Source organism: Cuculus canorus, chromosome 12, assembly GCF_017976375.1.
Source record: "Cuculus canorus isolate bCucCan1 chromosome 12, bCucCan1.pri, whole genome shotgun sequence".
Lineage (NCBI taxonomy): Eukaryota > Metazoa > Chordata > Aves > Cuculiformes > Cuculidae > Cuculus > Cuculus canorus.
Window position 1 is genome coordinate 2,808,009 of NC_071412.1, and position 12,874 is coordinate 2,820,882.

Genomic DNA, 12,874 nt, shown 5'->3' on the forward strand with positions numbered 1-12,874 from the left:
GAAGAGAAGGCGCTGAGGAGACCTTAGAGCGACCTTCCAGTACCTGAAGGGGCTACAGGAAAGCTGGGGAGGGACTGTTTACAAAGCTTGTGGGGATGGGACAAGGGGCAATGGGGAAAAACCGGAGAGGGGCAGATTTAGACTGGACATGAAGAGGAATTTCTCCGCGCTGAGGGTGGTGAGACCCTGGCCCAGGTTGCCCAGGGAAGCTGTGGCTGCCCCATCCCTGGAGGGGTTCCAGGCCAGGTTGGATGGGCCTTGGGCAGCCTGAGCCAGTGGGAGGTGTCCCTGCCCGTGGCAGGGGGATGGAACTGGATGGGCTTTGAGGTCCCTTCCTACCCAAATTATTCTATGATTCTAAACGTACAGTATGTAGGCACACTTGTTTGAGCAGTTGTTTTAGTTAAAACTACAGCATAGTCAAGGGAAGAAACCTGTGCACTGAATTCTAATTGGCCACAGCATTTTCAGAAGGATTTAGTAGGACAACTTTCACAGCTTTTAAGGTTCCTGATCTCCTAAGAATTACTGCAGCACAAACAACTCTTATGATCTCATCTCTCATATTAGGAACTAAATTAGTAAGAGTTGTAAGGAGTCCTTTCAGTAGCTTATATGTCAACAGCACAAGGAATGATTCTTCATTCTGTGAAAGTTTGTTTTCTGTTAGCCCACTGCCCCAAACTCCAAGGCTTTTAAACTTTTAAAGCCAGGAAAAAAAATATCTGACCAGATTATCCAGTGACTAAGGCTTTTGCTTAGTGTATCTCCAGCTGATATACATAGTCCTGCCCGCTTTGATGCTGGGAAATGAGCTTGTATAATTATTCCTTGTATTGTAACACAATGTCTGCACGGTTTCATGATAATTTTGAGATTCCAGTTTTCTTAAGTGAGCCCACTTTGCCTCTAATAATGAAATATTCATCGGGCTGCAATGAGAATTATTTTAGTGTCAGTCAACTATGGCCTTGATCTGGGGAATGCAATAATGAAGTTTAAATCCCTGTTCTTTGGCACATCCAATGACTTTGGAAGAGTGAAAGAATTTCTTTTTTGTTAAATAAAACACACACACACATATATGCATGCTTTTAATCTGGAGAATCAGAACTAGAAAAACTGAATTTGGTGAATTCATAAGACTATGGGGTTTTCTTGAATGAGTCTAGTATTCTCATTTTGAGTAGAAATTCTGTCTCTGATAGCATGTGTGTATGAATGTTTCTGTTTAAAACATGGATTTGATGGATCATTATTCCCCAATGAAAAACATGTGGTTGAAAAACTCTTGACCAGTTCCTATCTTAAGTTTTTGGCTCATGTTTTACATCAGTAAGTTTCAGATTATTGTATTTCTATGAATTATTAGTATTTGATTGGATAAATGAAATTTGTGGAATGTGAAAATAGTGAGCAGTGACTGACATGCTTTAAATGCACATTATCAGACCAATGCTAATCTGTGTTTGTTATTTTAAATCCTTTCTAAATCAGTATTTTTTAACATAATTTGAACATTTCAATGAAAAAATGTTCATAATCATAAAAAGAATAAAGTGTGAAAAACATAGTCTTGGAAACACTTGGACCTGAGTCTACAACCTGTTATTCATAAGTGCATTTGAGTATCCATTGGGTTTTTTGCAACTTGACCCAGTCTGTGGAAAGGAACCTGCAGTGAAATGTTTCAGATCCTAAAAAAGGGACCAAAACAGGAAGGAACTAGAAAGAAAAGATCTTCAAGAATTTGTTTTCTCCTGCCTCCGTTCCTGATGCCTAAAGCTGAAAGCTTTCAGACTTATTTATTATTGCAAAGCTCTTGAAATACTATGATTGACTGTTGGTTGTACTGAATTTGAATTTGAAAGGAGAAATATTTTTTTTTCAAATGGCACCTAAATATATTTTGTGCAGAGTCACTATAGATAAGTATTTAGTTTAAAACAGCACGAGGGTTTGGAGAGGTTTTTCACTTCCTTTCCCCTCCATCCATATCCTTTGTCTTCCAGAGGTGAAGTTGCTAAGTCAGTGACAAAATACTGAAGAGCAATAGATAAACACTAAATTGTAGCCATGTACTGAAATGCCAAATATTGCAATAATATTTTAAATTATTTAAAACTGTGGAAAAAAAATAGAAAACTTTAAAATAAAGCTGCCACTTTCCCTTCTTTTCCTATGCAATGGAAAAAACAGCAACAAGTCCTTTGTGAAAATAATATTTTGATGCAATTTTTCAGATTTTTTTTCTATAACACAACATAAAAGTTAATTATAATAATTTTTTACCTGAATGTAAAGTTCCTGCATATGAATGGTACTTTTCAGTACTTGTGTATGTGTAAGTGCTTCAATACCAACTTATGAGCAAAAGAATGCAAGTGGCTTTTAAGAAGAAGCAAAATTGATAGTAATAGATAGTAGATTACCTACCTTAAGAAACCTACCTTTAAAACCTTTTGACGTAAGATTTTTGTAACTATTTTCAGGTTTTGTTTAATAGTTCCATATTCTTTTAGTCCACAGAAATCAGAATCCATACATGACAAATGGCGAAATATAGAAGCAGTAACACCTTCATTGTCCAGTTTTTATGGAGAGTTACCAAGCAGTAAGTATCTGGAAGAGTGGCAATTTTAGCTTCTAAGTGTTATATTTTTTGCATGCTTTTGGTTACTAAAATACATAATTTAACTTCAATAATAAAAAAAAGAATTATGTTCTTTAGCTTTGAGCAGGTCCCGTTTGCAAGTACAGAAACTAAATTATTTTGTGCTCTTCTGTAAATAAGACAAAATCAAGTAAACAAAATGTTGACTGTTAAGTAATGCTGTAATCAAGGGTAGTTTTTCTGTGACGGCAAAACATTCAACTGAGTTTCTGAAGGCATTTTCTAGCAATCAGAAAACTAGAAATGTAGTAAGACAAACAAACACTCTTGTCCCCCATCTCCCCCGTTTTCCTCATCACCATTACCTGCTGCCCAGTACCTTGAAAAGGCTCCAAGAAAGCTGAGGAGGGACTGTTCACAAAGGCTTGGAGTGACAGGACGAGGGGCAATGGGGATAAACTGGAGAGGGGCAGAGTTAGACTGGACATGAGGAATTTCTTCACCATGAGGGTGGTGAGTCCCTGGCCCAGGTTGCCCAAGGAAGCTGTGGCTGCCCCATCCCTGGAGGTGTTCCAGGCCAGGTTGGATGGGCCTTGGGCAGCCTGAGCCAGTGGGAGGTGTCCCTGCCCATGGCAGGGGGTGGAACTGGGTGATCTTTGAGGTCCCTTCCAACCCAAACTATTCTATGATTCTATAATATATATAAGCCTTTCAAGCAATCTGTTGCCTTAGTAATACAAGAGTCATCTTGATTGTTCAATAATGCCCTTAGAGCTTTAGATGCCTAAGCTTTTCTGGCTTAGGACAGAATAAAGTAATCTGTTCACATTAATGTTCCACAGTAAAAAACTAAAAAAAATATGGATATTTGTCAGTATACATTACCCAGCAAAACGTGTTCCTGTTACAGACTAAGTCCTGGCTAGACTGATAACACAAATTCTTTCAATTCAAATCTTGACTCTCTACTATTTATATAAGCCTTACTATCCCCACCTGAAATCAATTTTTAGTGCACTTTTTCTTCTCTGACTCTTGTATGCGCCGTAGCTGTAGAACTTGTGATGACAGCACAAATGCCTGTTGGAAGAAAGAGATAGACTATCAAATCAAGTGGCGTTAGAAAATGAGTACATGAAAGGTGCATTGTAGAGATGACTAAATTATCAGTTTTACTGAATAACCTAAAACTTTTGAGGTAATCTAACTTATATCCCATCTTGTATCTAACTTTTATCTCCTATATCACACATGTTAAATGTATTTCTATTTATGTACTTCTATGTGTATCCTTAGTTCATAAACTATGTGTATGTTTTTTTAGGTAAAAGTAGATATCATTCCCCAGACTTCGTGAGTGTTCCATTGCTGAAACTCATCTGTTGTTGGAGTGACCGATCTATAAAGGTAGAAAATAGCCTATGTCAGTTCATGCAGAGTAATCCTTAAGTAACATTGGCTGTAATTTAGTATTTGGACTCTCTAATGTTGCATAATATTAGCATTTATGGTGAAATGATTGCATAAATCATGCCATTCAGAAAGCAGATTATTATTTCAATATAAAATACACTATTTGTGAAACTATTTTGCCTTAAAGTGCATGTTTAGATGCGGGAAAATAACTGTCCTACTAGTCATTAATCTAGGTGATCTTGTGTCGAGCATGTCTTTAAAAATGGGTACCAGTTCTCCAGCAGCCAGGTGCAACTTAGATTACAAATGCTGTTTTATGCTCCAGGAAAATAAAGATCAAAATAAGGGCAGTGTCATGTACCAATATATTAGAATAAACAGAAAATGCTGTCTTAAAAGGGTAAATAATTCATTCCAAGTCCTTACTTATTAAAACACTCTTGAAGAATTACTTAGAAAAGTAAGTTATGGGTTCCCAGGTCAGATACAGCTCGTACCTATTGTTAGTGAAGAATCTGATGTCTTGAGAGATAAATTACAGTTTCTGGAGAGTTGACAGGTAACTATGACACAGTCTGAACAGTGAGAACTAGAAAACATTTTTCATTTTGGAAATATGCATTTAAATAAAGTTGTGTGGTTGTTTGAGTGTTTTTAATGTTCAGGAGTACAAAACAGAAGACAGTATAATACTACAAGGGATTTTATTCCAGAAGAGGGAAATACCTGTTACAAATGTATTTGATTATGTTATTTCTAAAATTGAATGCAACTCTGTGCTGCATTTCTAGTGCAAAGAATATTTTCGTGTGCAGGGTGTACTGCAGGGATAGTTCCTTGTTCTATTAGACAAACAGTAATGGTTTCTGCAAATCTTCACATTCAGTTTAATTCAGAATTTTTTCTTGAGCTTATCAGTTGTTACATCCCCCTTGTTTGCACATTTTCTATATTATTTAAGCATTCTTCTTCCCTCACAAACTGTCCCTCCTTCTCCTACAGTAAGATTTTTTTTTTATTGTTTTTTTGAATCTTTTTAATAAAAAAATTGAGTACGGGACCTCAGTTTCAGTGCTGCAATTGTTATGTTAAATCCATATAATCTCATGCTGACCTGATCAGCCACTGAAACTCTTCATAGTGTAGAGCTGTATGACCCTGGAACCTGTCATAACTGATTCTGTGAGATCTGTGTATTTATATTTTTCAATTAATTTACTGACCGATCAGTTTATACAACGATGATAATCTTATCTACCATAGGAGCTTAGTGGGCAGGAAGATAAGGTGTGGAATAAGCTGCATCACACTTTTTTCATCAGAAAAGGCTTTAAATTTAAGACACTGAAGTGGTACTGCAAGTACCATGCTATCAATGCCTCTCAAATTTTGACATTATTCAGACACAGCTTTGTGGCTGCAATAAGCTTCGTTAACCTGCTTTGTAGTGCAGATTTTGGGTTGTTTGCAGCCATAGTGCTGTAAAAAATTCTAACATTCAAAATGATTTGTGGCAATAGCTGCGGGTATTCAGCAACCGATTAATTGTATGAAACTGTAAGTTTTGTTAATGGTAAGGTGGCTTAGTTAAACTTTTCTTCTATGCAAACACAGATTTATGGCCAATTTATTAATCCTGAGCAGCCTGGTTAAGCACTCTGAGAATCATAGAATCACCAGGTTGGGAAGGACACACTGGATCATCGAGTCCAACCATTACTAACATCCCCTAAACCATGTCCCTCAGCGCTTCATCCACCCATTCCTTAAACATCTCCAGGGAAGGCAACCCAACCACCTCCCTGGACAGCCTGTTCCAGTGCCCGATGACTTGTTCTCCAGCCCCTCACCAGCTGCGTTGCTTTTCTCTGGACACACTCCAGAGCGTCAACATCCTTCTTGTGGTGAGAGGCCCAGAACTGAGCACAGTACTCAAGGTGTGGTCTCACCAGTGCTGAGTACAGAGGGAGAATCACCTTCCTGGATCTGCTGGTCACACCGTTTCTGATTCAAGCCAAGATGCCATTGGCCTTCTTGGCCACCTGGGCACACTGCTGGCTCATGTTCAGTTGCTGTCAATCATTACCCCCAGATCCTTCTCCTCCGTGCAGCTCTCCAGCCACTCTTCCCCCAGTCTGTAGAACTGGACAGGGTTGTTGTGCCCCAAGTGCAGGACCCGGCATTTGGCCTTGTTGAACCTCATGCCATTGGCCTCGGCCCAGCGGTCCAGCCTGTTCAGATCCCTTTGCAGAGCCTCCGTACCCTCCAGCAGATCCACGCTTCCACCCAGCTTAGTGCCATCCGCAAACTTGCTGAGGGTGCACTCAATGCCTTCATCCAGGTCACTGATAAAGACATTGAACAGGGCTGGACCCAGTACTGAGCCCTGAGGAACCCCACTTGTAACTGGCCTCCAGCTGGAGTTAACTCCATTGACCACCACTCTCAGGGCCCGGCCATCCAACCAGTTTTCCACCCAGGAGAGTGTGCGCCTGTCCAGGCCAGAGGCTGACAGTTTCTGAAGCAGAATGCTGTGAGAAACTGTCAAAGACTTTACTGAAGTCCCAGCAGACTCCATCCACAGCCTTTCCCCCACCCAGTAGTTGAGTCACTTTGTCATAGAAGGCGATCAGGTTAGTGTGGCAAGATCTGCCTTTCGTGAACCCATGTTGACTGGGCCTGATCACCCGGTTCTCTTGCATGTGCTGTATGATAGCACTCAAGATTACCTGTTCCATGACTTTCTCCGGGACTGAGGTCAGACTGACAGGCCTGTAGTTCCCCGGATCCTCCCTGCAACCCTTCTTGTAGATTTACCCAAAATATCACTAGTTACCTTGCTTTTAAAATCTTTTTTGGTTTTTTTTTTTTTGCTGTCTTCAGTGGAGAACCCTGAAGGACTTGATTGGTTGATTCCTCATCTCCTTACAGTAATGTAGCAGATTCTGTGCAAACCAAGAAACTGAAAAAACCTACTGTAAATCATATTGTCTACTGATTTTTTGAAGGACTGAGGGAGGTATTTTTCTGTATTAAATTTAAAAAATACATGTTTTAAAAATATTTTTCTAGGATTATTTTTCCCCAGATGATTTTAAAGGAAAGATTGACTTCATGCATTTTGCTGTTCTTTCAGATAAATTATAATTACTTGCTCCCACACTCCCATCTCACCCAAAAACTACTTCATTGTGCTTATCTTTTCATGGAGATATTTAAAAAAAACCCAAAAACCAGCCATTTAATATGAGGAAACAATGGTGGCATTTCTGCCCTTAATTTTGTTCACTCTATATTTAAAATACCCTATATCTCATTACATCAGGGATAAGTGTTTGGTTGTATTTTAGCTTGCTTAAAATAATAATAATAATAATAATATCTTACTGCGGCATTTTGGCTGAAAGGGTGAACTTAAAAGTCTTAATTTAAAAAGTTATCAAAACAGTCCATCTGTGGTGCCATCAAAAACATTTACCCGTTGCTGACTGTAGCTGATATAAGAATATTTTTGCCATTAGAAGGACTTCTTTGACAATTATTTCCTTGCTCTTCTTACTTCTTAGTCTTCAAATGATAGATGTTGAAATGCTTTCTTCCTGTGCCTTTATTCAGGCATTTCAAAAGGGAAAATGCAATATGAAATAATTCACTTCCTTTTTTTTTTTTCCTGCTGTAAGATCTTTTTAAATCTCATTGAGTGAAGTTAGTTCTTGTTAGGCTGACTTTCCTGAAGTCCTTTATCATGTCACAAAGCAGTTATAGACCAAACAAGCTTCCTTCTACAATATATCTTATTCCCTGAGCTGGACAGTCATTTGTGAAGCAGAGCAAACGACACTGTCTCCATAGCCACCCTTCTGTTTTCAGTGCTCATCTCAGCAAAGAAGCTCAATACTAAACGTGGCAGTGAGTTTTGTGCCAAACTTTCATAGGTCAGTAGTTCTACTAACAAAATGTTATGTTTGCAGTCTTCTCATCTGCGGGCAGAGGTTTCAGTTACATGACAACGCACAGGCAGGCTGTCGTACTCGCAGGTTGCCCATCATCTGTGGGGCTCCAGCAGCTTGCCTTTCTGTTATGTACGGCAGTGCCGGGTGTCTGCGCTGTGACAGACCTGTATAGAAATAACTGAGCTTTATTAGATTAATTACTGAAGCCTCCACAATCAGTGGGAGTTATCCATCTGTTTGTCCTAACTCTGAGTTACCTGGACAAGAGTCAACTCGAGGCTTGAAATGATCCTGTTGTATAGTAACCAAGTAGAATCACAGAATAGTTTGCGTTGGAAGGGACCTTAGAGATCATCCAGTTCCACCCCCCCTTGCCATGGGCAGGGACACCTCCCACTAAAGTAGTAAGTAATAAAACCTTGTTAGGACTTGTATTAATTTTGGAGCATCATCAGAAATACGGTTTATACAGGTTCAGTGTACCACATTTAGGTCCTGATTTGGAAATCTATTGTCACCCTGATGTTGCAGAACTGCTTTTCTGTACAAGAAAATGTGGATCCTCTGTTATCAAATAGCTACTTAGCACAGTCTGCCCTTAGGAAAACCGTTGATGCATATTTAGATCTCTCACATAATCATCTGCATGAGGAATGCAGTTTATTTATGGCTCTCTTTCACCAGTGGAAAAAGATAGACACTGCGGATGGACTGCTAAGATTTCAGGAGGAATGAATCATCTCGGGACTTTCTTATCTCTTTCCATTGATTCCTGTAGTGTGCTTGTATATATTTTTTCCTTTCAGTTACTTCATTGCCATTAATATCTAAGAGTAGGTGGGATGAATCTGAGATATATTGCAAAGGACTTTACTTTCATGTTAAGGCCATTGCAGAGAGTTGTTCTGATAAGCTAGTACCTTCTGTACTGATGCCCAAATTGACAGTAATTTCTCCAACAAGCTCTGAATGCGTTTGTTTTCACAGCATTTTACCCTACCTCAATTCATCTGACTTCAGTGTAAGTGTCTGGTCAACTCTCCTGACACTTGATATTCAGGAGTTGAGGAAAGCAGGCTGAATAATACAATGATACAATATTTTTGTTTAAAATAATCTGTATTTTTTTTCTCCCTGATATGACTGTGTTATGGAAGCATCCGGGAGGCAGTTTCTTCAAGGCTTTGCCCTGTATGGCCTGAGCAATAACCACGCGTGGTGTCTATTGACTTCTCTCATTAGACCCACTCATTATAAAGAGAATAGTAATCCTTGGAAGTAATTGATAAACTGTAGAAAGGAAAGGCAGTATAACTTAGTATAGCTGTAACAGTACAGATTGCCTCAAGTTTTGTTCACTTGCCTTTTTTAATTGCTCTCTGGTATTGATGCTGCACAGTCAAACAATTACCTTTCACTCACACCTTAATACCTGTATTTATAGTCAGACATATGTTATTTATAGTTTCTTAGGCATAGAAGCAGCATAATTTCTGTCATATTTCACAATCTTAATTAAAAAGCAGCCAATGTTTACAATTATGGATTAAAACCAACGAACACATATATTAGTAGCCAACAAGATGTATCCAGTGTGTGTTTAATCCAGAAGGACACTGAAGATAACATGGAGACTGTCAGAAAATGAAAGGCGCTTATGTAGACTTGTTTTGTGTTAGAAACAGACAAAGCTTTTGGACATTTTTCAGCCTGGTGATAATGATAGATGAGGTGTATGAATTCTTGGGGAAGATGCAGTGCGAGGACAAAACAGAATGTGAATCCACGCTGAGCACGGTGGAAATGCATATTCAACAAAGTAATAGACAAGTGGCCAGCAGAGATGCACAGGTACCTCCACAAAAACTTGTGCCATTTGCTACAGGTTTTAATTTTGTTTTAAGGTGAAGAGGAGATTTTGTTTATGAGGAGATTACGTGTTACAAATGCTCTCTAGCTGACATATGCAGCAGTGGCACAGGAAATGAATATTTGATCCACATTAGCGGCAGCTTCTTAGCAGATCAGAACACCATGAAAAACACATAATGCGTGCAATTCTTTTGTGGACCTCTCTAAGTTTTTTTTTTTGTCAAAAATTTTCCCAGGACAACAACAACATGTCTGCATTTCCTTTCCTTTCTTAATTATTGTAGATATATTGTAAGAGGCTGCTCTAAAGTCAGGATCCTTATTCCCTAAGCTCGTGGTTGTATAGATTTGAGGAATTGGAAACTGCCTTTGGTTTCTTCTGTAAAATAAAGTGTAGCTATAACAAGATGAAGGTTTGTGCTATGTCAAAACACATAGGGCCGGGTTCACTTGCTGTGAACTTTCACGCTGTGGACCTGACTATGGTATACTTGTCTACAATAAAGGATTTTGTCACAAAGGACACCTACAGCCTTTGTTCTCTTTAATGATTTGAATTTACAAGGGCAGCTAGAAATGTGATTGAGGACGGCCCACGAATTCACTGTACTTCATTAGTGAGATGAAAGTGTCCCTCTTTCCGGCGGTTTGAGGGAGCCTGCATATCCACTTCAGTTCACATTAAACTTAAGTAATTTTTAATAGATGGTCTGTGATATAAATATCATACAAACTTAAAATTTTCATATTCAATTTAAATTAATATTTAAGTGGAGGTGGAGTACGCTGTCCTGGAAACTTTAGATTCTCTCTGTCTTTCAGGAAATTTCTTGTATTCTTGTACTTGGGAATGAACACCTTCCTGAGGGGGGAAAATTGTATTTCTTTTCTGAAGGAAATACCAAATGAAGAGAAGATATGCATGCTGCCATTCTGCACCATGCTGAAATTTAGACTCAGTGAGGATTGCAAAATTTGGGTCCAAGGTCTTCCTGTGCTTTTATAAACATCTTAGGTCTTTAAAATATCTTTCGTCTCCTGGGTTTTCTCTGCTAAAGAGCAGGAAAGTAGTTACTGTCATACAGTCTCCAAACTGCGTTGTCTTAATATCTGCATGTGATGCATAAGCTATGATAAGGACCATTGATAGTCTGTTCATAATTCCAGCAGATGTTCCTTTTGGATAAGAGGAGTTTAAGCTAGAGGAACAGAGGATCACTACTAATAACAAAACATTATTTAACCTTTTCAGAGAGAGGCTAGATACCAAAAATGCTAAAAAAGTCAAAATACAAGGTCATCATTCACTCTATGAGTGCATTTTTTCACACATCATAGAAAAAAAAAAAAGAAGATATGAAGAAGGAATTTCTTCACCATGAGGGTGGTGAGGCCCTGGCCCAGGTTGTCCAGGGAAAGCGGTGGCTGCCCCATCCCTGGAGGTGTTCCAGGCCAGGTTGGATGGGCCTTGGGCAGCCTGAGCCAGTGGGAGGTGTCCCTGCCCATGGCGGGGGATTGGAATTAGATGATCTTTAAGGTCCCTTCCACCTCAAACCATTCTGTGATATTTCATATTAGCTGTTAGTACCATGTGCTTTGCTAACGTACATTGTTATGACCCCTTGAAATCAAGGAGGCAGTGTATGACTGATTCTAGTTTTGAGATGAAAAAAAATGAATGTTTAATTAGTGGAAAGCAGTTGCAACTGAGAACTTGCACCATTTTATTGTTATCCAGTTAACATTTCTCAGTATGTATGTAGAAACCCACTGTCTGAAAGACACCAATAAGTTTTGACTTTCTAATGACCTTCAATGGAATAGTCTTGAAATTTTGCTGTGATTTTTTAAAATTGTCAGATGCTTAGATAAATAGTTGAACTACCGATGTCATCTAATAATAATTTGCATTTGTGACAGATTTTTGAGGCAATGCAAGCAGTGCTGCTGGCTGAAGTTCAAAGGACTATGAAAACCTTGGGAAAGACTGCAATCTGCAGAGAGCCATTGGCCATAGCAGAGAATGGAAATGGTAAGTTGTCATCACTTCCCAAGTCTGAAGAGAGGGCTCTGCAATTCGTTGAAAATGATTCTTTATCTTGTAGACGGCAAATTTATCGGTATATTCTTTTAAAAGAATTTGCTCTAGTACTCAGGACAAGTTAGGAGAATGAATTCATAATACGTTACTTCTGTGTAAGACAAGCCAAATGCCCTGTTTCAGACTTTATCGAGTTATGAGTTTTCTTCTATGGTTGTCAGGGAGTTAAAAGACTTTCACTCTCTCATTGTCTCTGAACATTAAGGAAGAAAATATAAAGTTTCTTTGGTTGTATGACAGTTCTGGAATTGTAAATATATTGGGAAATAAAGGAAGCAGTGTGTTTGAAATAGAATCAGTAAATCATATTGGAAAGAAGTTTTACAAATTTATCTTTTCAATGACATCAGAAATTATACAGCACTAAAAATTAATTGCTTAGATTTTATAACTTCATAATGGAATACAGAATATTTTATTTTTCTTTTAGAAATAACCTCCCTGCAAGGAGATATCAAATGCATTTTACAATTAGATCATTTAATTTTACAAGAAGCTTACTCTTTGGAACTTTACAATGGTGCTAATGTTTATGGTAAAAAAGATTGAACCTGAATTTATGTTATGAAGTTATACTCATTTTTTTTAGCCCATTAGCTGAGTCTTAAAATGAAGTGACCTAAATTTTAGATCCAATCTTATTAGTGAGTCTTCTCTTGGGAAACTAATTTATAATCTCATTGAGTGTGTGTGTGTCTGTCATGAAAATTTGTTACCGATCTGCTTGTTCCAGGATACTAAAAATGATCAGTTATACTTGCTTCAGGCCATGGAACAAAATGGTGTCTCTATAATTTGCACTATTGGAATATGGTGAAACTCAAACACTTTGAATAATTATCATGTAAAAGTTTATAGTTTCCTTACATTGAAAATTGCTTTGAATCATTTTATTTTCATGTGACTTGGGACAAGGTG

General features: G+C 38.3%; 1 protein-coding gene across 5 annotated transcripts in view; it reads left to right on the forward strand.

Annotated features, from left to right (window-relative positions):
• WDR72 (WD repeat domain 72) overlaps positions 1-12,874 on the forward strand; it is a 129,925-nt gene that overhangs the window by 72,758 nt on the left and 44,293 nt on the right. For all 5 annotated transcript variants that reach the window (XR_008451933.1, XM_054078127.1, XM_054078129.1 and 2 more), the window contains 3 exons: positions 2,523-2,614; positions 3,939-4,021; positions 11,776-11,887. Coding sequence is in view for 4 of the 5 variants with exons in the window: in XM_054078127.1 (XP_053934102.1) it covers positions 2,523-2,614; positions 3,939-4,021; positions 11,776-11,887 (287 nt within the window). In the remaining variant the exon portion in view is untranslated. The remainder of the gene's footprint in view (positions 1-2,522; positions 2,615-3,938; positions 4,022-11,775; positions 11,888-12,874) is intronic.